Source organism: Salminus brasiliensis, chromosome 16, assembly GCF_030463535.1.
Source record: "Salminus brasiliensis chromosome 16, fSalBra1.hap2, whole genome shotgun sequence".
NCBI classification, from domain to species: Eukaryota; Metazoa; Chordata; class Actinopteri; order Characiformes; family Bryconidae; genus Salminus; species Salminus brasiliensis.
Genome location: NC_132893.1, coordinates 22,399,268 through 22,424,187, shown reverse-complemented (window position 1 = coordinate 22,424,187; position 24,920 = coordinate 22,399,268). Strand labels below are relative to the sequence as shown.

The 24,920-nt window shown below is 41.5% G+C and overlaps 1 protein-coding gene and 1 long non-coding RNA gene across 5 annotated transcripts in view; one reads left to right on the top strand and one right to left on the bottom strand.

Annotated features, from left to right (window-relative positions):
- robo3 (roundabout, axon guidance receptor, homolog 3 (Drosophila)) overlaps positions 1–24,920 on the bottom strand; it is a 165,390-nt gene that overhangs the window by 1,667 nt on the left and 138,803 nt on the right. For all 3 annotated transcript variants that reach the window (XM_072658816.1, XM_072658817.1, XM_072658818.1), the window contains exons 8-26: positions 22,074–22,245; positions 18,816–19,021; positions 15,348–15,429; positions 14,895–15,063; positions 11,527–11,693; positions 10,960–11,081; positions 10,432–10,648; positions 10,137–10,261; positions 9,385–9,562; positions 8,669–8,896; positions 8,500–8,539; positions 8,255–8,394; positions 7,388–7,663; positions 7,156–7,300; positions 4,514–4,738; positions 3,432–3,610; positions 3,074–3,187; positions 2,209–2,382; positions 1,756–1,895 (exon numbers count right to left, since the gene is read on the bottom strand). In XM_072658816.1, the coding sequence (XP_072514917.1) occupies positions 1,756–1,895; positions 2,209–2,382; positions 3,074–3,187; positions 3,432–3,610; positions 4,514–4,738; positions 7,156–7,300; positions 7,388–7,663; positions 8,255–8,394; positions 8,500–8,539; positions 8,669–8,896; positions 9,385–9,562; positions 10,137–10,261; positions 10,432–10,648; positions 10,960–11,081; positions 11,527–11,693; positions 14,895–15,063; positions 15,348–15,429; positions 18,816–19,021; positions 22,074–22,245 (3,099 nt within the window). The remainder of the gene's footprint in view (positions 1–1,755; positions 1,896–2,208; positions 2,383–3,073; positions 3,188–3,431; positions 3,611–4,513; positions 4,739–7,155; positions 7,301–7,387; positions 7,664–8,254; positions 8,395–8,499; positions 8,540–8,668; positions 8,897–9,384; positions 9,563–10,136; positions 10,262–10,431; positions 10,649–10,959; positions 11,082–11,526; positions 11,694–14,894; positions 15,064–15,347; positions 15,430–18,815; positions 19,022–22,073; positions 22,246–24,920) is intronic.
- Positions 6,317–22,249, top strand: LOC140536799 (uncharacterized). Of its 2 annotated transcripts, none has more exons than XR_011977629.1 (3): positions 6,317–6,335; positions 21,072–21,160; positions 22,093–22,249. It is a non-coding gene; the product is annotated as an uncharacterized lncRNA (long non-coding RNA). The 2 variants fall into 2 exon arrangements; XR_011977627.1 differs by having other exon boundaries at positions 22,090–22,249.

Genomic DNA, 24,920 nt, shown 5'->3' with positions numbered 1-24,920 from the left:
CAGTTTGGGTTTAAAAAAATCTGTAGCCTCATGTGACCGAATTGTTTTATTCTTTATTTTTAAGCAAGTTGTAAAGTTCCCTGAGGAACTTTTGGAGGTTCTTCAGTTTGAAACTGTGAAATAATCTTTTCTGAGAGGTGCTTTGAGGAACCTTTAAGAAACGTTTTTTAGAACCTTGAAGGTTCCTTAAAGCACCAAAACCACAGTTTCAAACGGAAGAACCTCCAAAAGGTCCTCAAGGATCTTATATTTTACCAGTGTAGGCTGGGTTTATTTGAAATATCTTGTGCTTAGTTCAGGAAACATATGGACCACAGAATATGGACATTAACGGGTTAATCCGGAGTGTATCACTGGGGACTGGTCAGCGCGCGATCGGAGAGAAAATCTGACACTATGAAATAAAGGCCGTCTCTTGAAGCCACCTTTTCACGCGCTCTGTCCGTCTGGAAAGATAACGCTGAGGAAGAGGGTAACCCTAAACTGCCTCCCCTGGGAACACACAAGCCTCTTTTGTGTGACCTGCTTTTAAAGTTCCCCGAGGGGTAAGCTGAGAGGGGGCAGAGATCTGAAGATGGTGGAGGCCTATGAGAGACAGGGGGGAGGTCTGCCCTCTTTCCCATGGCAGGACTCCCCACTTTGGGGAGAGATGTTTAAATAATAAAAAAGCAGGGTTTAGGGTCACTGTGATAGCCCTATTGCTGCATTCTCTCTGACTATTCAGTCCTGCTGATCAAAGTTCAGGCCAGACCCTCAGTCTGCAGCTCCAATATGACATGGAGATGTGGAGGGGCTCAGGCTGGACGTCCCAGGATCATGAGTCAGTAGAACAATAGTCAGCAGATATTTCAAACTGATATTTGATGATGTGCTTATTGATCTCCAGAAGAGCAGAAGGTTAGGTGATGCTATAGAGAATCATAAACAAGAGGTTTTCCATCATTGAGAACTGCTCAAGCCTTCAAATGGTTCATGGTGCTTTTACTAAAGAACTAAAGAACCCTCATGAATAACAATTTTTTATAAGGGTGTATATATTTCAAGCCTACATATATTCATTTGTACTCTATAATGCTAAACCAGGTGTATTGGCACTGGCAGATTATTGTTGGCTTTGTTCCACAATTCCTAAATTACTGTTATATTGGAATTTGGCCACAGTTTTTTAGAGAATTCAACAAAAAAAATGTTTTGAAGACAGCATGTGGGACCTAGGACAAGCGCTACAAAACTGGTCAAGGGTATTTTTTGCCCACCAAAGGCCCATTACCATGGCAGTGTGACTTCCTTTAATTTCCGACAGTGTTTAAAAAAAGGACGTAAAGAGTGTCTCCTCTATCAGCTGTCTGGCTGGTGGGCAAGGACTGTTTTTTCCAAGCAGCTTGTTGGTGGTTTTAAAGGAGACTCTTCACAGCAGTAAGAGCACTTCAAGCTCCACTCTAGACCCAAATTGGCCTCTACAAATCTCAATGTGGTAGAAACAGTCAATCCTGTTTCTACCACAATAATAAAAAAGAGCACTTAATTTGGACCTCCTGCTCAATCTGTAAGAATAGCTCAGGATTACAAATAGGGCTGTGGGTTCAGACACGTCTTTAAGATTAAGGGGGATTCAGGTGCTCAGTGTAATTTATGAGCAAAGCAAGCTCCCTTTGTCCTAACATCTCAGCATCCTAACCAACGTCTATCCAAAGTCACCAGCTGCTGTAGTTGTTATCTATTCTTCATAAGACCATCTTTAGATCATTGTCTCACCTCATTCCTCTTGCGGCTGTTTCCATGACCTCTGGATCCTGTCGAGCCTCTTGATGAGGAACTTCCTGTCGTGGAGCAGTTGCTGGACATTTGGCCACGGGACAGGAAGTTGGGCTTGTTGTATGGAATCAGGTCTTCATCTGTGAAGTGACATTTAGCACATCGGTGAGTTTTAATGTAGGAAAAAAGGTTTATATATAAACTTTGGTATGAATTCTAATTCTAAAATGCTAATTTTTGCAACAAGGTTGTGCTCTGTGCACATCTACATTAGCCATGACGAAAGTGCTTTTCCACGAGGGACCAGTGTGTCAACTCTAAATAGTAGACTAAGTAGTTCTTTGGTTTTCTTTTGTTTCAGTAAAACAGTAGATGTCATGGCACAAATATATGTTTTCTCTGTTTCATTTCCTTTATATAGTGATAGGAAAACAGTACAGTCAGTCCTCTCACCATCTTTCCGTCTCTGAGCTGAGTTCTTGCGGTTGGGTGTGTTGTGCTCTCTCCTCTCCATCGAAGATAGTGAGTCCCCCTCTCTCTCTAGCGACGTCTGTCCGCACTCAAAGCCTCCAGCTGAGCCTTGGAGTGGCTCATCCTCAGGTGGGGGTTCGGGAGGAGGGGGTAGGTCTGGAGAGAGAAGATCTCAGTGTTAATAGGCAGAAAGATGAGGCACAGGCACACATTGGAAGCCAAAACTTAAAGCTGCATCACATTATTTTCATGTATGCATTATTATACACAAGGATAAGTAATACGGCAGACAGAACACTATACTATTCCTAATAGCACTGCTAAATAAATATTAAAATATATAAAATCTATCGCAACTACTACTGCCTCTACTACTACTTCTACTATTACTGCTACCACTGCTGCTACTACTCCTATGCCTACCTGTACTACTACTGCTATCCCTACCACTGCTACTACTTCTCATTCTACTACAGTCTCCTCCTCTCTACTACTCCTGCTGCTAATACTACTGCTACTACCACTACTACTACACCTAGTTCTATTACTACTACTACACTACTACTTATGCTACTACTTCTACTCCTCCATCTACTGCTACTACTACTGTTTCTACTTCTACTACTAAGTAAAAGCTTGATTTTTTTGTTTTAATCTTGCAGCAAATTTCTGAAAACATGGTTGATGCCATGATAGCTGGTCTAATTCTTAGTCTGCAACTGTATTGCTATTCGACATTTGGTATGTTTACTGATCTTTACATGTTATAAATGTCATGAGTGAAAAATGAAACCTGTTCCCTAAGGCAACAGGTAATTATCTGTGCCAGAAGTTGACTGGTTCTCACCTCCTTGCATGTGGTCTCTGCGATACTGGCCACTCTTAGAGGTCTTCTTTTTCACCCTTGCCTTCTGGCCAGGTGGAGTCTGGACTTGCTCTCCTGCAGACGTTCTAGCTCGTCCTACAGGGAAGGAGAAAAGATATTAAAAAGGTGAAACATATTCCCACATCTGAAGAGTTGGCTACTAAACAACTCTCTTTTGTGGGCATTGTGGGCACTAACACTACAGACACCGCACCGGAGAACAGCCAAGTAAAAGAAAGCGTTTGTTGTGAAAGTTAAGGCACATTAGGGAGTTCATCACTTTCAGGCCTTAATAAATCCAAGATGTGTGAACACCTAACACACAAGCTTGCACACACACCTGGTGTGTTGACATTGTCTGCACTCTGTGCTGCTCCTTGGCTCCAGTCCCGTCTGTGTGTTGAGCGTTGTGGTGTGCCGCTCTCGGGACCCTCCTGATTGCCTGACAGGTTTGGGTTGGACTGTGTGAGGGGTGGGCTGGGTGCTCTGGGAATAGGCACTGGTCCACATGGCAACCGGCTGTCAACATCAAAAAAAGACTCAATACAGCTATAACAGCTCAACAATGACAAACATTCAATGGACGTTCGATGCACATTGGTTAAGTATGACCTGTTTTCTTGCAAACTTAACAGCAGTGTCAGAAAGTTCGTATCTCACACCAGTTACAGCTACAATGAAGAGACACTGTCTGAGGGATCAATTATTCATACGATGCATTTCTCCCAAGTAGAAACAAAGGAATAAGTGTTGAAACATCTCCAGAGAGAAAGAAAACAAATGAAGTATTATGTCACAGCATGGAAGTAAGGCGCAGGAAGCTAATTCCCTAAAGGACGATGTGCGTGTGACACAGAGGCTTACTAAGAAAAGGAGCAAGAAAAGTCTACCTCATCTAGCTCCCCCACACAACATCCTGCAACGCTATTTTTTAAAAACACACTGGGGAGCTAAACATTGCCACATCAAATACAGTCTAAAGATGAGACAATGATTCAAATGTAAAACGCTTCCTTTTTGTGTCATGCTGAAATGGTATATTTTTAAGCAAAACAGGATGTTAGCCTATATTTACATGCAGTACTCAAACGTAAATCCAAACCCATATAAGACACACTGAAGAGAAGGTTGGTCCCAGTTCTAATGTAGTGTGTACTTTCCTATTAAGCTGATTAGTCCCATTGTATTTTATGCAAAGTGTAAGCTAAAATGCACAAAGCCATAATAGGTTGTGCATTACACTGATTTTACCACAATTAGGGTAAACATAATTAAAAAAAGTTCTTTGATCACACAATGTGGTACTTTAACATTAGGCTAAGTTTAAAAAAAATCATTAAACACAGAATTTAGTTTAAGTGTGGCCATACTGAATGTGGTTCTGTTATATGTAAAAACAGGATGTGAGGTAAATGGTCTTACCGCCCGGACTGGGGCTGCTCAGGGTGGTGCAGACGTGGGATGTCCTGGCAGTGGCGTGCCTCCTCTCTTGGTGAAGGTGTGAGAGTGGCTGTGGATTGATGGCTGTAGGAGGTGGCTGGGGAAGATGCTTCTCCTCTGGGAGGTGGACAAGGTCCGTCCTCTGCCACTCCATCTATAAGATAGGTCCGCTCTGGGAGTGGAGGGCACCAGTCCTCTTCATCAGTGCTATGTATGAAAGGAAAGGGTAGGGGAGAGTACAGGGACATCAGTGTCACTGTAACAACACACACACCTGTATTCATGCACCTTCACCTTTTTGAAACAATATTTAAAGGGCTCTATATATTTGACTTACTAATGGCCTTTGTGTAGGTTTATGTATCCCTCCAAAAATATCTTCTCAAATATCTTTAAACAGCCTGTTTTGTTACTTTGCCTTTAAGACTTATATGTAAATTACCTCTGTTCTGATTGGCAGTCCTAGGTGAAGCTAATCTGCTAACTGGCAAATACCATGAGAAAATGGTATATGTTATTTAATAGTATATATTTGTACTACTGGATGTCTTTTTAAGCCCTTAAACTACAGGCTTGTTTTTTAATAAAAACAAAAAAATATGAGGTAACTACTTTACAACTACTATAAAAGGAAAGAACTGACATGAGAGTTCACATACATACATATTTTACATCTGTGAACTAATAAAGGAAGTAAATTTCTGCATTTCTACCAGGGGTTAAACATCTTTAGCTGAAGCAGAATCAATCATAGTTCATTGCTTTTGATCGCTCGTTCTCAGAAATCTCAGCTGAACTGACCAGGGTATAGATTTCTTCTGTAACACAGGCACATGAGCCAGCCTCGCCCCTGGCTAACTGTGTGGTTTTGGGCCTCAGCAAGGGCAGGTCATGTCAGGAAGGAATGATGATGACTTAATATTGAGTCCTTGTAAGTGAGTGACACTCTGCTCTGAACCCTTTGGCGTTTACATACCACAGAACGGATCTTTGATACCTAATACCCACTTTGAAAGAGGAGTTTGCTTTGGTGATCTGACAGGTATTTGAATACATGTTGCTGAAGAGTTATGCCAGAGTCATAAGGTTAGTAGTCAAAACAAAGAGAAGAAGCAAAGACTTGTTGTAATGCAATAATCAGGCCCATATTCCACTAAAAGGACCACAGCTCTCATGCAAAGGTCAATCCTGTTATCCTCAAGTTCATTGCTAACTGGAACACTTCAAAATGAGCTAGTAATGAAAATCGAGTTTGGCTGGGTGGCTGTGCATGAGAGAGGCTATACCTGCTGCTGGCTAATAGCATTACCGCTAGCCTGCTGGAATAGTGAAGAAAAAAAAAGCAAGACTGAGTGCCTGGATCAGCGCTATCAGGCTCCATCATCTTGGTAGTGCACTCTAAAGTCAGGTTCAGTTAACGGCCGCAGTTAATGTGCCCGGCTCCTTCTGCGGACCTTTTGGGCAGCCATTTAGGTAGAGTGGCAGTGGAGAGCGATAAGTGTGTCTACCTGTCACCGCTTGCACACACACACACGCACGCATTATGCCCGTGGCCAGGCCACTCAGCAGCTAACGCTAACCTCACCACACACTAACACGAGCGTAATGTGATATCGAGAGAAAAAAGAACAGGAGAATTTGGCCTGCAGACAGGCAGAAAGCTACACGCCTCACAAGGGAACACGGTACAGGCCAGAGCAGAGGCCAGCATGTTGCAAATTTTGTTTGCCACCACTGAGAGCCCTGTCAGGGCCAATAATGGATGCCAGTAGCACAGCTAATGGAGCAACTGTTCCTGGGAAAAGTAAGGAAGATTCCACTTTCTGACGCAATGGCAGGATAATAGAGACTGTACTCTTTGAAGCTTTCAGCAGGCCAAATAAACTGATGACTACAGTTCAGTAAGCAGCACTGTCAGATGTCATAACCTGTGATAATGCTAAGTCAATAATGCTACTTAAAGTTACCATCATGAAAATAACACTATGACACCCGGTGGCTACTGATAACATTAGCATACATGCATATATAAATTCCTAAGGCTTATTTTTCAGTAACTACACTAATAACAATGAAGACTGGTTGAGTTACTTTAGGACACACAACGAGGAAGCTTGGACCTGCTGGAGGGTCCTGGTTGTCTAAGTTAAGAAAAGCATGGCAAAAATAATTCATATTAAGCTAATCCTTCAACAGTATTTAAGTATTTAAGGCCTCTGAAGGATAGTCTGTGCATATCATTCCATTTGGAGAAGATTTCTAAACTCTGAGCACGTTGTGTAAGCTTAGCCAAAGGCTAAAATGAATTCTCAATGAGAATCCCCACAGACAGTGTAAATCAGTTCAAAACTACACTGAAAATGAACCAAAGGGGTTATTTGACTTACAAATTGGAAATATGCTGACATTAATTGTAACTGCACTTTATGCTAAGGTGACAAAATACATACATGCTGACTCTGCTCTATTCGACTGAACAGCGGTATTGAATTAGGCTCATATGACAGTTATTCTTTGACTGTATACTTCATATGTAACTATAGAGGTAGGGTGTGTAGAGCATCATGCAAGCTATAGGAAACAGGCAGTGTATGCCAGATAAACAGGTGGATAGCTGCCCTTACCCTACATCCTCTATATGTTCATCCTCATCTTCATCTTCGCAGTGGTCTAACTCTCCGGAGGGGGGTGGCGGTGGCAACGGCTCTATCCAATTTAGAGAGGGAGTCTTCACTGCCTTCCCCATTGACTTCTGCTTTGACTGCTTGGCTACAGGGACGGCAAAGAGGTGCTGTGAGTGAACTGTGGCAAATGGTGACTGTGGTGAAACTACATTTACTGTTTCATAATCTGTACCATTATCTGATTTGGAGCGGTCTGGCTGGGCGTACTGCACATTGGAGGTTCCTGGTTGGTTAATCCAGTGGCCACCATCCTGCTCTGGGCTGCAGGGTGCCTGGTTAGTGAAAGGCATGATGGGAGTGCTGGCGTAGGGCGTGGTGTGCTGAGAGTACTGGGCTGAGAAGCTGCGCAGGTCTTCGGCAGTAGGGTCGATGGTGCTGTAGATGGGGCCCTCATTGGAACCAGTGCTATACTTCTCTGTCTGGTTCAGGTAGTTAGAGATTCCAACCTCTATGAGAGTAAAGAGCAAAGGGATTTAAGATGAATTCACATGGAAATGGAAGAAGAACATGAACAGAGTCATGAGAATGTACCTAAGGGTCTAGGCTTTCATTTTTCACATTTATAACCTAGAGCTTACTAATAACTGAGCTAGTGCGCAGTGCTTTTGAACAACTGCTGAATAATAATCCTTCGGATGTAATGCGCCTGAGAATTGAACTGTGGGCTTATTATTTGACTACTAATCTTAAGAGCTACTTAGTCCCTACTACACTGTAAAATTCACACTTATTACTTTACATTCTCTTACATTTTCTAAGAACATTATTGAAAGTTTTGTCTAAAGTTATGATGTAATGAAGTACATTTAGTTAGAGTTCTTATATAAAAAGATGAGCATCAGTTTGTTAAAAAAATCATTGTATTAAAGTAAACTATTCTCATTTCCCATAATTATTTTGAAACTAAGAAAATATCATATAAGTTATTCAGTAATAAGAATAAAAACATGCATCTATATATGGGTCCTTAAAATCAAAGAATCGGTCTGATCATATACATTTAATCTGGCTTTTAAACTGGTAGCTCCAAATACAGTACCATTGTAATATCTCTCTGTTGTGTCGTGTTTGGAGGTGCAGCAGTTGACTGAGTCTTTGCCATTATGGACAAGGTTTGTGGTGGGCCAGGAATCAGCCAGCCAAGGATAGTTTCCCATGTTAGAGCCCAGCACACCTGGCCTGAAAAAACAAAACAAAAACAAAAATAACCCAGAGATGTTACTTGAAATTCCAAAATTGATCTTCTACATAATAACAGCTTTGACTGTGTACCAAGGCACTAACCTTCCATTTAGTCCTGAGCCTTCCCCATGAGGAAAGCCAACTGCAGGAGAAAGCAGATAGTAACATATTCATAAGGTTAGCTAACTAATATATTTAGGTCATAAACATGCTAATGTTTCCTGTTTGTGAACATATGTGTGTGTGTGTGTGTGTGTGTGAGTGTGTCTACCTGCGGGTGTGTATGCGAACGAAGCAGTGTAGTGGCTCAGCTCCTTTCTCTTCTTGCGTCGGCAGTATATCCACACACTGAAGCCCATGAGGATTACCCAGCATGCCCCGCCAATGCCTGCGATGAAGGCGGGCTGCTTTACCACGTCTGTGATCTGCTCTGCAAGACTTACGTTTTGATCCGAGTCGCCGCCTCCACTTGGTACTGCAGGCTGCTCTGCAGGCAACTCTGATAGAGAGAGAGAGAAAGAGAGAGAGCGAGAGAGAGTCAGAAAGATAACCTAAAATGGAATAAAAAATATTCCATGCTTAGCTTATCAAAGACTATGCTGGTTATTTTTTACACCTCACAGACCAAAATCAAGCATATTTATAAAGAACACACAGATAATAATGTTTGCATTGCTGTCAGTTCAGACTAACTGATGGAGGTGGTGTGAGTTTGCAAAAACATGCAGCTACAATGAAAACATGTTTAAATATTGGTTTGAAATATCAGTCAAACTTAAACATCCCTCTAAGAGATTTTTAAAGTACCTGTCGATACCCATATCGATAGCAGAGCCAGTGCACAGCAGAGCCAGTGTTAAATCAAAACACTGTGAGTGTTATAATTTAACACAAAAAGTGTTCAACACTGGTAAATGTGCAGTGATCTCATTCTGTACCACTTTTATACATAAAATAAGATGTTTTGGATGTTTGTGTTGCACTCACTGATGATCACAGAGACTGGCTGGCTGTGTGTGCCCACTCCAGCACTGGTCACTGCTGCTACCTCCACCTGGTAGAGCACCCCTGGCAAAAGGCCCTTCACCAGAGTGGACAGTACGTTTCCATCTACTGTCTGGTTAATGTGGTAGCGTGTCTGCGAGTCATTCCCCAGACACCATATCTGGAAAGGACACAGTGCACTGGTCAGTAATCACCCCAGCTAAAAACAAGGCAGATACACCACTGAATGCTTTTGTTGGCAACAGTGCTAAAAGATCAACCAGAATAACAGAGTGACTTCCATTTATGGTTAAGATATTTATTTTCCATCTTCTGTAAAGTTGCACTGTTGGAAATATAAGTATCTTGTGTGACCATGACAATTTTGATGTGTTTCATTAAGGAATTTGTTCTCCATAGCAAAGAGGATAGGGTCATACATATTCTCAATAACCTCAGTACTAAGCCATGTCATATTGCAAAAACAGACTTAAGCTCTTCATAAATACCTAAGTAGCTATTGTTGTTATAAATACTTATGCATGTAAATGAATCCCTAAGTATACATCCTCTAAATAAGCTTATATTCCACTATCTTGTATTTGCTGATCAGGCAGAATGAAAGAATTATGTTTTCCCCTTGGTTATAACAGTTCAAACTCAAATGTATAAGGTCCAGTGCTGCATGTCCCTCAGATAGAAATCTTGTTGGGCTGCTCCATTCAATTTTCTACCTGAATGGCCAATCCTCTTACCCTGTACTCTTGGATGACTCCATTTTGCATCTCAGCAGGGGGAGGCTGCCATGAAACACTAATGCTGGAGCTGTTGCTGAGTTTGACTGTTGACACAGTAACAGCCTGAGGCGGGGCACTGGGGACTGGCAAGAGAGACAATAACAAGTTAAAAAGTCATCCTTGGCTCCAGAAAGTGTCTAAGTTTAAGTGTACTGTGCAAATATAAAAACTTCTAGAGCCTGTAATAAAAGCTATGTAAGGATTCTTGATTTAAGGATCTAAATTCTGTCACCTAATATGAAAGGTTACTCACCTTCTTCAGGCGTGCGGAGGGTCAGTGGACGGCTGTCCATGCCCTGGAATTCATTAAAATATGGTCTGATTTTGACCTCGTACTCTGTGCCTTTTAGCAGGTTGCTGAGGACAGCGCTGCGCTCTGGGGCTGCCTTAACATCTTGTTGGAGCCAGGAGCCCCCCACCAGCCGGTACAGCAGCCGATAGCCCTGAATGTACTGGGACTGTCGGTCAACCTGTGACAGAGCGAGAGAGACAGGGAGGACACTTAGTGCAGTAATTACAACATGATCTTGTTGTGTGAACTGACCTTGCAACCAAAGTAGCAAGAAAAGTTACGCAGCAGACAGGCTGCACTGTGGAAAGCATATACATTTGTCTTTATTTGTAGTTTAATTTTGCTGTACATTTGCCGTTTAGCCTAAACTGGTACAGCAGAGCACAGGTTACCTCTGTAATTTTACTGCATGGAACCAGTAGACCTGCTCATGTGACATAAAGTAAAGCTACACTGTGAATTCAGAAGGTGGATGTGGTCAGTACTCACAGTCCAAGTGAGCTGTACACTGGATGCAGTCAGCAGCACAGGCTGCTGCAGTTCCACGGCCACCTCCCCCAACTCCCTCTGCACCTGTCTGTGATCCACTCCCTGTCCCGTTGGACTCACGTCTAAACATAAACAGAATGGCAGCCATCAGAACATCAGTATACTCAAAAAAACTCACTGTATGTGACTATTTTTTAAAATATACCACATATTTCCATGCATTCAAACAGACAGCAGCCAAGTGAAGTCAAGTGGAGTTTGAGACAAAGCAGCTTTACAGGATCTAGGTCTGAGCCTATACTTTTAACATAAAGGTGCTATAAAAGGTTCTTTGAGCAATGCAACAGAACTACTTTTGATTCCCTGAAGAACTATTTTTCTATAGAAATGTGTGAGTATGAGGGCCTCTTATTTGGATCAAAAACAGATCCCTGATAGACCTGCATCCCAAACACAACTCTGCTAGGCTAGGTGTTCAGTGTCCTCCACATTTTTCACATTTATTAATGGTGCAGTTTACTGCATCGTCAAGATGCACTCCACAGTTGAACCATCCCAGATACGCACCTTGTGTGCGTACTGGCTCCGAGATTGGGCTGGGGTCACTCAGGCCATAGGCATTGACCGCTCGCACGATAAACAGGTAGATGGTGTTGGGAGAGAGACCGTTGACTGTGTGCTTCTCAAGCCTCACCAGATCTGCGACCGTCTGCCACGTACTACCCGCCGACTGACTGCAGAACAAAAAATACAAAAACATCTTAATTGAACAGATGACTATTTTTTACATGACATCACATTTCACTGTCGTTCAGACCTGCAAAGCGGAAACAAGCGTTAGACAATTCAACCACCTGAGCAGAAAATCCCAGCACAAACTACATTCACTTTAGCACTACCTTTTCATTTACAGCATCACTGTGGGAACTGCGTGTGGTTCAGCTGTGAATGTCAGTGTCATTGCTGATCATCTGTGAGCTTGGAGATAGCCATTACATGCTCTGCTGGATGCTGCTGCTCATTGCTGAAGTAAGGCACCGCTGGGTTCCTGGATGTATGACAGTGCTCTGTGATGACAGGGCTATTTTTAGCAGGAGCAGGGCTTACACACCAGGAACCAAACAGCTGAATGCAACCAGTGTGCACAGCACAAACTGGCGATACAAGACAGATAAATGAACCTCTCATATCGAACCTGCTTTGAACCAAAGACTTCGGAATTAGGATTTTAGCTCTGCTGGGTTGAGAAAAACAGTCCATCAGCCAAAGAAATATCCAGTCAACAGGTGGTCCTGTGATTAGAAACTGACCACTGACAATGAGCTAGAGCAGTGGTCCCTAATCCTGGCCCTGGAGAACACCCTGCCCTGCACATTTTAATGTTTTTCTGCTTTAATATACTACCTTCAACTCAGGAAGGATTTGTTAATTAGCTGATTAGCTGGATCATGCATGTTGGGATTAGAGTAAGCACTGAAAAATATGACAGGGGGTGCTTCCAGAGCAGGGTTGGGAACCACTGGGTGTTTCATAATGGTTAAAAACCATGATATGTTTGTACCATGGCAACACAAGAAGGGTCCACCACCCAAACCATATCTAATATAAACAGTGGCCCTATGCCAGCCACTTTCCATTGGTGGATAGCATCGACAAATTGTGCAGCAACAGATGCTGGGCTACTGTCAGTAAGTGTATTGCTACTTTGGCAACTTAGGTAAATGTCTCATGAGAGTGTTTTTTTTTCTTCAGGAGGATGTAGCAGCTCTCTCAATCTTGAGAACTTTGCAGTGCTAGGCTCAGTTAAAAAAAGAAACGAAGATTCTCCAAGGTCTTCCAAATCCGAGAATAATCACATTTCAGAAAAGCTGCACAAGAGACTCTGTTCAGTCCCTGCAGGTGTAAAGCTAGATTAGATTCACATTATACATCTCCCTGTGTAATAAAAGTGGTCATGAATTTTAAGGCTGCACATCTGTCCACAGCGGCAGTAGCTTTGCTCTATGTCTCTTCATTTGTCTGCAGTTAACCAGCATCCTTGTTTACTGCAGCCATCACGTGTGCCACGTTTAGCGTTTTATTTCCCCCCTGCGGCTCCTCGTGCTGCAGACGCAGCCCCTGCGCAGCCAACCTGCACCATTACACAGAGCCAGGAGCACCGGGAGGCTCGTAAATATTCAGCCTGAAGCGCTGCCAGAGAGGCCATAAATCCAAGGTCACTTTGGCCATCGGCTCTGAGAGAATGCACACCTCTCTCTCCTGTCGCATGCTCTCTCCTCCATTCTCTACCCTTCTTCATAAAGAATGCTTAAACATATGAAAAAGAAGACACTCTTTTCTTAAAATAAAGGTGCTTACAAGGGTTCTTCACCGTAATTCCACAGAAGAAACCCTTTTGGTTTCCTGAAGTTTTTGTAAATATGTGTGAGTGTAGAGAATCGTTTTAAAATTTAATAAAGCTCCACATGACTGAAGGTTCTACATCTAGAACTGCCACATTCAGGCAGTTTCATTCATTGCACATTCATTCATTCAAGAACCACTGAGGAACCCGTAGGTTTGAGACTGAACCTTCTCGTTTCTCGTCCTTCATATGCATTCTTCACCAGCACACAGTCTAGAGCTGGTGGTATCGTAAATCTGAACGTTTCAATTTAAAGGTGTCACCTTCCTCTCTTCATTCTCTCTCCTTCCTCTCCTTCAATTTCTACCCCTCCTTCCTCTCACCCTCTATCCTTCTACACGTCTCATCCTCCATCTTCCTTCCCTCCATGTCCCTCAGCACCTCAGGCAAGGAAATGTTATTGTAAACATGCCATTTACCCCCAGAGCACTCTATAAAGAATCAATTTTGGGTCGCTACTGCAAACCACTGCCCTAGGGGCCCAGAAGGAGAGAGATGAAGCCCTGTGTTGTGTGTGTATATGTATTTGTATTTGTGTGTGTGTGTGTGTGTGTATTTGTGTGTGTGGTACTGCTGTATGGCTTGTATTGCACCCTCTATGAGCCCTCGCTTCTGAAGCCCACAGGACGTTGGGTCTGTAATTAGAGCTAGCCCCGTTTCAGCAGGCTTACAATAGCCTAAAGAGCTGTCCGGGCGGACTGCGTTTTGAATTCATTAGCATGTCATATTCCAGCCCTCAGTCTGTCTGGGCTGTGCTGCTAAACTTATTGCATGTGGAGGATGGTGTTCCAAAAAAAGCAAGAAGATATGGATTCTATAGCTGCAGGGCAATAGGAGCCTTAAGTGTAGGTTAGAGGTCACTGGGAAGAATATGTGAGCTTATATAAAAAGAGAGAAAGAGAGAGAGAGAGCACGAGAAAGAGAGAGGGAGAGGGTCAAGGATAGGGCACCCACAGGGCTATACTTTCCTCGTGTCTGTCACGCTTGGCCAGCATCACTGACACACTGACACTCAATTAATAAAAAAATGAAGAATGTCTTACAAGAGCTGCCGCTGGCGTGAGGTACTAAAATCTAGCAGAGGGAAAAAAAGACGCTGGAATGCAAGTGGGAGAAAGGCTTGTAATATTTGTCCAATCTGACAGGACTTCAGGTTTAGCTGGGTTTGGACAAGATCAGACATCATTTCTTCAATATTTGTTAGGCTTGGGTTGGACCCAAATTTCACGTTTTACTGGTTTTAGTTTTGCTCTCTACTTTATTTGCCCTTCCTTATTTTATAACTATAAATAATTAAACAATCTGGTGTTTGGTTGGTGTTGGTGGTCCTGAATTAGCTTCGGACTCGGATAGGATAAATTCACAAAGAGGCCCAAATGTATCGCCTTTCTTCATAATATATGTAACACATATTTGTTATTGCATGGTAATGTGAACAGTGATTTTCAGTTCTGATTGTGGCCGCCTTTATATGTGCTCATGTATGCATTATGCGTGAGGGAGAGGGTTTGCTGCAGTACACAGTGCATACCTGAAGGCCTCAATGATGTAAGATGTGACTGCAGCGCCGCCCTCATGGGCGTTGGGTTGCCAGGTTAAGGTCACACTGTTCTTGGTCACGTCTGTCACAACGGGCTTCTGGGGCGGACCAGGCAGCTGGTAGGGCTCTGAGGCAGGAGCTAAAGTCATGCCCCCACTATCTGTAACGCATACACACAGAACAAAATATTAGTCTATTAACTGGCTAATTATTATTGATAAGTATTATTCATTAATATTAATTTCATTATTCAGTCTAAATTTCTGGTTATGTAGTTATAAGAGTGATGAACTAAAGTCTAGCCCCACAACTTGACCTATATAGTTTAAGTGTATACCTTAAATTCTTGGACTTGGAATTCTTGGTCTTGTTTATTACATTACCAAACAAGAGATAAGTATTTGTGTGCATGTGTGTGTGTGTGTGTGTGTGTGTGTGTGTTACCTTTCACAGTAAGTACTCCACTCCAACTTGTCTCCCCGCTGGAGCTGGAGGCGACACAGGTGTAGACCCCCGAGTCCGTTTCCTAGCAACAGCAAGATCAGGGTCAGTGTTCGTATGGACACACTACAGCATAAAGCCTGCAGACACTCCGGCACTGCAATAAATCTCCACTCCTAGGTCCTTAACTTCCATCACCCCTACTTACACTGCTGGACCACATACCACACATAGCTTCTATGAACTAAGGTTACTAGACTGATAGAAGATTTCACCCCAGTCCAGGCTAGATAGCATCATATTAATCAAAAGATTCAATAAGCAACTTTATAAATACTGTAAAAATGCAGTTGCTAGCAAAATAAGAGGAATCTCTGGAATGATCTACATTTTTGCTCTGATGACTAATAAAACATGTAGTCTGATTGTTATCTAACTCATAATTCTGCTGTAAAATGTTTTCATACATGTTGGAATTTTTCGCTCCTTTAATGATCGCAAGGCGTCCAGGCCCTAATGCAGCAAAGGAGCCCCAAACCATGATTCTCCCTCCACCATGCTTCACAGCTGGGATGATGTTATCAGCATCCATTGAAATATAAGATAAGGTCTGACTGACATATCGGTTGCCTTGTAAGATCATTTTAAGGTCCAGCAGATTTATTAGTATTATTATATATCCTGCTGATGATGCACTGATATTTTTATGCTAGCATACATTTCTAATGGTATGAAAACCATTCATTTTACAGTGATTGCAGAGTTGATAGTCTTATAAATAAAAGGCTAATAGTAGAAACCACCAACAATTAAAGCTCCAGTGTTGCTCCACCTCCACCTGTTGATATTATTCAACCCTTGTGCTGGCTTCAGGGGTCAGAAATAACCCAACATGTTTAGTGGTTGTCAACCCACAGTCATCAATAGCAGAGTTAGTCAGTAAGGATGGGTCGGAGTGTGTGTGTGTGTGTTCAGAAAGAAAGGAGAGAGACAGGGGAAGAAGAGCAGAAATGGAAGGTGAGAGCCATTAAATTTTTACTCTCTTACCGAGGGGCAGGATCAGGGCTGAAATTGTTTACAACAGTGGAAGATGTTGCATGTTTTTTTTCCCCTGTGTGACTAAGATCTAATAGCTGTGACAGCTCAGGGGCACCACTCACAGCTCTGAGGTCACACACATATACACATACAGCAGTGCATGACCCTATATTACCAGCCATTTAATGTTACGGCTCCAGAACTTTTTTCAGCCACATAGAGTGTGCACTTCTACACTTAATTGATTATGCACTGTGTATACAGTGAGTTACGGCACAAGTTGGGTTTTTACCCATAAAATGGCTTTTTTGAATGTGGGGGCATGTAGCAGTGACAATTACTATAAATACTGTAAAATTACTATATAATTAATATATGTTTTAATAAATTTAATACAATTAATATACAATGGGTGGAGAACTGAGCCTGGTTAGTGGGTGCCTGTTGATTACTTGAGTGGAGAGGCAACAAATGACTAAATATTCCCCTCTCCTTTCAGATTATAAATGTATGCCCTTCTATGACTGTTGTTCTCACTCACTCTCACTCCTTTTTTTTTACTGTACACTAAAACTGTATGTCTCTGATGATTTAATTGGTACAGTAAAAGTTCTTTACAGCTTTTCTCTTCTTTTTTTGGGTCAGTGTGTCTCGCTCTCTTCACAGCCATCTGTTAAGAACACAGTGTGGTGTTGTGTCCCTCATGAACATTTTGGTTTAAGAGAGCTAAAGAGGGCCAAATTAGTCAGAGGCCAGAAAGAAGAGGGTTACTATTCTGCAGCACAGTCTCTCTCATTTAAATCTGAATATAAGCTTTTATGAATGTAGTTTTTTTTTTTATTTGATTGTAGTTGATTAACATTTTTCTTTTTTTGCTGGGATAATGTAGATCAATTAAAAAAATTGGCCCCTATCCAGTTACTTAATCTAAAAGTTCTTAATGCTGGTGGTTTAGGTGGCGTGCACAAAGAAAATGTCAGAAAAGGGACAAACATCTGGAAGTACAAATGCAGTCAAAGCTTTAGAACCAATGTAAAGGCTAATTTATGCTTAATAATAAATACAGATACGGGCCCTTCTGTCCGTATTCTGCGTTTATTTCATCTGTATTTGTGCACGACCTCCTTTACTATTGCCGTGTTTGTTGTTGACAGAAACTTTTGACTTTGAACTGACCTCTAGTAAATGTACTGTTTAACATCCATGCCAATGTAAAGGACACATACAAGTACGGTTACATAATTTGAGACAGAGGTATAATTTTTAGTATGTAAAGAGAATATAAATGAGCCTTATAGTTCCGTAATGCAAATACTAATTGCACCTAGAGGACACCAAAAAAACTGGGTTGAAACTGGATTGAGCTTAAAATAGCTGATACCCTATCCTTTAAAATATGTCTGGATCCCTAGGCTAAATGTAACAAGTTAAGTAACCTCAAATAGACTAGCTTATGTAGTTTCTGTGGTTTCTGTGGTAGGCATTATGCCATTGTAGAAGCAGCATGAAGTAGTTACCACCCCGTTTCTGCACTGCAGGTGTGTCATAATTATACTGGTTGTGCATAGCAAGCATGGTCATAGCGTTCAGACTGTCAAAAAGTATGCAACAGCCTAAGCACTAGCTCTGCATGTGGGTCCTGAAAAGATGGCAATCAGGGAAACTTTTAATCAGTTACTCATTAGTGACTACTGACTACAAAGCAGGGTTGCTGAGAGTACAGTAGCTCATAGAGATTACATGACCTCTCTCTCTGTCTCTCCCGGCCTCTCTCTCGCTCTCTAGAGCCGAACGAGCATTTAATTAGAGGCTGAGCGATCGTTAATCTTTCCTGGCCGCAATCAATTAACCCATCATCCTTGGTCATTGTGGCGTGTGCCCCTCAGCTAAAAACACACAGAACGCGACTGCACACACACATACATACACTGCCTGATGAATGGATTTCAGAAACTAATGCTAATCTGACAAGGGTACGTTCATACTGATTACTGTCATGATCAGCAACTTTGTTGTTGTACACCTCTCCTGCATGACAGCTGGTCCACTCATAAAGACACAGAGCAGATAGAAACAGCAGCTCACAAATGAGACATTTCTATTAGCTGTCAATTTGAACACTTCACACCTGACCCAGTCATCGACTGAAGTGCTGTGCACAACATACACACACTGCGTCCCTTTCTGTACCTTCTGCTGCTTCGCAAGATGAATATGAAAATGTTGTAGGAACGGCAAATCTGACAGTGTAACAGCATATGGTATCTGTCAGATGGGACATGGAACTTTGAAACTTCGAAAACAAGCCTGTATGCTAGGGTCTCCTGAGAACCAGCATTTAAAGGAACAAAGCATGCATATAAAACAAAGCTCTCTCTCCCATAAGACAAAGACACATACACACACATACTCACACATGCCAGTTTACAGTACCTGCAGTGCTGTTATTTGTAAAGTGCCATTGTCCATTAGGGTTATGCGGCCGTCATTCCCTAGAATCCTTTGCCCATCTCGCTCCCACTGGATGCTGGGTAACGGGTTGCCCATCACATAGCACTGCAGCTGGGCAGTGGTTCCAGGAACAAGTGTCTGGTTGGCAGGGCCTTGGCGGATGATGGGCGGGATCCGATCGGATGGAGCTTTCGAAAGAAAATATTATTATTATTATTTTTATTATTATGTGTGCAATCATATTTTTTATTGTAGAACTTGTCATATTATTGTATATATTTACATATTATAAACTTACAAATATAAAAATATTAGAAATATATTAGAATGCTATTGCATTCTGTATATTTTAGGAATCAGCAAAAGTTATTTATCTGTTTATTGCAATTTATGTCAAGATTTCTGCCTTAATATTTTAGGACCATATCTCATCTCTTTTCATTGCTTAGAGTTTTTGTTACTGTGCTTTAATATAAAATATAATATAAATTAGCTCTGTTTTGAGCAAAAAGCAGTCAGAGCAGAAACTCAGAGCAGGCTAAATGTGTGCAGATATCTAAATTAGTTAGATCTTGTGGCAGTAAAGATTTGATGATTTTTACAGTATGGGTTCCACATATGGACATATGCACGTATATCCATGACATGAGCCCATGACATATTAATTTTTTTAACCTGATGATTTGCGTATATTGATATTAACATTCCCGATGCTTTATTGCATCTAAGACTCTTAGAGCTTTTTACTTTTTTATTATTAATTTTTACTATTTCTTAATCTACAGATTATTTTTAAAAAGTTAAGTGATTCCAAACCACTTTAACAGTTGTGGGTTATCTATCATTATATTACGACCTTTCTAGCTATCTGCAGATAAGTGACAACTGTAAACACATAAAACAACAACACATAAAAGTCTTGCTGATGCAGGAAAAAGCATTGTTTGTTTTCCTTCGTTCATTTTCATTTGTTTTACTTTAGCTTGCCTCTTTCTCAGCACAATCTATGGGGTGAAATAATGTAGCACTAAGCAGCACAGTAAAACCCCCTAATTGTGCTTAGGTTCTTTAGATCACTACTATAGATTTCCAACTGCGACAACATGCAGGAGCTGAAAAGAACAGCGATCATTAGGGCCAATCATCAACTTCCATGTGTTTTTACATCACAAGAGAAGAAAGAAATCATGAGGATGCTCTATTTGCATAGTGTGGCGTCATAAGCCATGTATCAAGCCTTTAAGATGAATCATGAGTTTGATCAGAAGCAATCCTCCAGCACAGTGCTCTATAGGGCCTGGGGGCAGCAGAGTCAGCACGTCTTTACTACACAAGATCGAGTAGGTGTGTTAAGCTTTATTTTTTTTTCTTCCAGAATTTCAGACTCTGAATGAATAATTCACTGTTTATTTATCAACCACCACAAAACGGCCCCTTGGTTGACCTAAAAGCATTAATAAATAATTGACTCATCATTTACTTCGATATTTAGCATTCTCTGTTTCTTTACAGACAGGGAAGAAAGGGAATAGGAGATCTGAACTGCATGTTCAGAACCTACAGTCTCTCTTTCAATGTGGAAGAGATGAACATAACTAGGTCAGTTAGACAAGACAATGGACAATAGGTCCTTAAGGTTGTGTCATTTTTTAGTGTGTGACATGCTCGAGTAATAAATCTGGTTCAAAGTAATTTTAGTCAATGGGAGAAATGATACCTGTGTGCATTTAATTGCCATTTAATTAACACAAACTGTAGCCTACAACTGTCAAAGACAAAGACTTGATAAGCAAGCATCACAAAGCTTACAGGTCTGGGTATTTTGGTGAGGTTGCCACTCTAATGATGTCAATAAAATGGCCTAGATTACCTAGGTTGTTGTATATACATCATACTTCATCCTCCTGAGACTTTTGCGTGGTGTGTATTTTTAATTTCTCCTATTTGGGATTAGTAAGACCTAACTAAACTAAACTTGGCATTTGTGAAAACTAAACTTGGCATTTGTACAGGAAGTCGTCTTCGCAAAAGGGTCAAAGTATCATGGTTCAGAGAAGCAGAAATATAATGTAATGGGCCAAAAAAGCCTGTGGCTATGCAGCCCCATACGCAACAAGATGCGATGGACAGTGCATTGTGACAAAATTGTCATATAACCATCATGTGAGTGTCTTGTGCCTTCACACTGTCTTGAGCAGACAACACCCTGTCGCCGCATTGTGCTTTGTCCCTTCACAGAAGCTTCAACCATTGGTGTTACATACAGACTTTTGGAACAGGCTCTGGATGCTAATGGAGAACTACAAAATGAAGACATGACCTCAGAGGTACTTATTGCTTTTTCCTCTATAACAGTAGATTCTTCTCAATGTCTTCAGCCTTACACTGTCATTTTGTCGCTGAATAGCTTCGTCCCTTTTATAGTGCTCGGTAATAGTGTGGAGTGCTTTACAGAGCACATTAGTCTCATGAGGAAAGCGTAGAGGACTATCTGCTCAGGAAATATGATCACATTTCAGAAGACTTTTGCTTTGATTCAGCTATCCCTCAACAAGGACAGAGAGAGAGAGAGTGTGTAGTCAATGTTAGCTATCTGACACGGTACTGCATTGCTGTTGTAGCACTGAAAGGCAAGCATGTGTTGATTAATGCTGGTGTTCTGGCACAGGCTTGTGTGTTTTGTGTTGGTGGGCAACACTGCAAGGCTTGCATGCGTATGCACACGCACACATACTTCCACCCATGATGTATAAACAGTTTATCGGTCAGTGGGGAACAGGAGGGAGTGGGCATATGTTGCAGGGGTTATTTGCATAGTGTGATGGCGGCTTGTCCTTTTTGATTACGTCCCCCCTGCCTCCTGCTGCTCGCTCGTTTGGGGACGGAGAAATTTTAATTTGGGACGGCTTTGAAGAGTTTCTAATTTATTTCGGTTCTGGGAAACGAGGCGCACCAGGCAAAGCGGCAGTTTGTTCAAACACAAATGAAATATTACTCAAACGGTCGTGATAGAGTCTTGCACAAATAATGCAATTACATTTATGGACCTGGAAGCTTAATGTTATTAGACTGATATTAAAATATCAATCCACTCTTACTGTCTCTGTGTAAAGGGGGTGAAGGATGATTTGTATGGCAGTGTGTATGTGGAGAATCTCATTGCACACACACACAAACACACACACACGCACACACTGTAATCAAAAAGCAAAGAGAAACTGGGTTGGTGCTGTTACTCACCGTCCTCCACTTCCAGCAGGGCTTTGGTGAGAATGCTCCCCGCGACGCTGATGGCCTGGCAGATATAATACCCAGAGTCCTCACTGTGCACGTCGCTGATGGTCAGCTCCCCGCTCAAAGACACTGAGAAGCGGCCCGACTGTGCCGGTGGCTGACTGGGGAACAGCAGGATCTGCACAGAAGTAAAGATGCATCACAAACACTATTAAAAACCCTTATTGTATCATTACATAGACTGCCATTACATTGCACCTACACGTTCTTTGGCCATTTGTGCTACAGACTAATCACAATGTACATCCCCTTCCATTCATGTAATTACTCATAGGGCAAATCAACATGGACACTATAAACATGTTATAACAAACTGTTACAAACACGTTAAAAACAGTTTACAGAGGAGCAGACAGATCGGGTCACCCTGTCGATGAATCCTGTGGAGTCCTCTAGATCCACTTTACTTTTTTACTTTTATCATACCAGTCAAACCACTGCTGACAATCACTGAGCTTCAACAGTATTTGTGTCAAAAGCTGCATACATGCTTTTGAATATTCTGCTTTTTAATATTGTGCTTTTTTCATATTCAGTCTTGTTGATTCTTTTTCTTATCAGCACTGCGTCTAACTATTGAATTCATATTTTACAGACCCAGCCTTCATGGCTGCCAAAACAAAGGGCTAGAAGGAAGCTGCCTCTTGCTGCCACACCGGCTATTGTGGGTCGAAGAAAAAAAACAACACACAAAATAAATCTTCAAGGCATGTTGGACCACAGGCTCTGTATTTTTTATTGGCCAGAAAGGGAAATATTGTGGCCAGGTGCATCAGTAACTAGGCAATTTCGACCCAATGCACAGTTTAACATTAGAACAATTTCACAGTTTGTTATTTACTGTAGTTTTTACACCAGCATACATTCTTGATACAGAGGTAAAGAAAAAATGTCAGCATTTTTTTTGCTAAAATATTTATTTTGCTTAATACATTTCTAATAGGACAATGGAAACTATTCTATTTTTTGTCATAATATTGTGGCATATCTGATACCACAGTATATAATCTAAAGGTCTCATAACAACAATACATTAATATTAAACATGCCAATACTGTAGCACTCATATACATCGAAAAAAAACAAAAAACAGGATCAGATCAGAGAGGCATGGCAGAGATCAGAGGCTCACTAATATGAGATTAGATTTTAACCCATAAATAGATAAGCTAAGCATGACAGTTAATGGCTGATTTGCATTTCCAAAGATGTTACAACAATGAGTGCATTAGTTGCCATTTGGGCATACAGGCTATTCTAGGTGACCACTAAGATTTATATTTACACATAAAAGAACAAAGGCAGACCTATCTCTCAGTGTGTGTGTGTATGTGTGTGTGTTGAGGGTGTCACAGAGACAGAGGGGTCACACACAAAGGCCTAAGGATAAGAAGTCTTCCTCATGCACAAAGCAGCAACACTGACAGCTGCCCCATTGTCTTAGCCGGCTGGGGGGAGGAGTGTGCATGTGTGCATGTGTGTGTGTGTGTGCCTCTGTGTTACTGTTTCGTTTTTGGGGATTATCCACTGACCCCCTCACCCTGGCCCCTGTGGCCCTGACCACGGTCACTCTAAACCTCTTTGATTTGGTCTCTATATCTGTTGCCCCTCAAGTGAGCTCTCACACACACACACACACACACACACACACCAACACAGCCTGCAGAACCAAACCCAGAGAACACGATTATTCAGAAAGAAGTTCATGACCCGCAGCCATGTGGATATGCCATCCCCACCTCCGACTTGTGACACACACATGCACGCATGGCTTTAAAAAACCATGGAAAAAAGCAAAAGATAGAAGATTTCCTTCCTCTAAGCTTTGGATTGGGTAGGGCATTGTTTCGGTACTCCCTCTGTCAGAGGCTATAAATAGAACTAGCTGAGCTTTATCTAACACAGCTCACAACTTGGGCAAAAGTTTGGGTCTCAGCTTCTACATTCCATACACTAAGGCTGCATGATATGGGTAAAAGTTTGCCCCACAATTATACTGCTATATACAGCATATGGACAAAAGTATTGGGACATCTGCTCATTTATTATTTCTTCCAAATACAAGGGTATTAAAAAGGGTTTATCCTGCTTTTGTTGGAGTAACTGTCTCTACTGTCTAGGAAATGATTTATACTAGACTTTAGAGCATTGCTGTGTGATTGATATTTAGGGCATGTATAAAACATGATTCCATTTACACACATTATCTATTCAAAATGAGCAATCAGTGTTTTATTTGCAATTAACATTGATATAGTTCAAACAATTAGCAGAAAGCTTTAAAAAACAATTAGGAACACTAAACCTTTCTATTGGGTCAGGTGTTAATATCTTTTGATTTTGTAAATTCTGTAAAAATAGTGTTGTGACACTGAAAATATTGACAATATTGACACTGACAACACCCTGTGTTTATTTATTACAGATAAATTACACATTTATAAATTGATGTCTTCCTTGGTTTATCTTTGCTCAATAATTTTAAATTAAGCTTAGGTTTGAGAGCTGTGCTATGTAACAAATTGCAATATAATATAATAAAATACATAATAAATTATTTCAACTTAAGGAACAATCCATTCATTCCACTCTTTATCCGCTTAATTCAGTTCAGTGTTGCAATGGCAATAGGGAGAGCATAGAGGCCAGACACCCCTGTGCCCAGCAAGTTCTAGCAGTTCCTGCTGGGGGGATCCCCTTACGCTTCCAGGCCAGCCGGGAGATATATAATCCCTCCAGCAGGTCCCAGGTTATACTATATGTAAGCCAAATATTTCTTCACTTTCAAAGCTT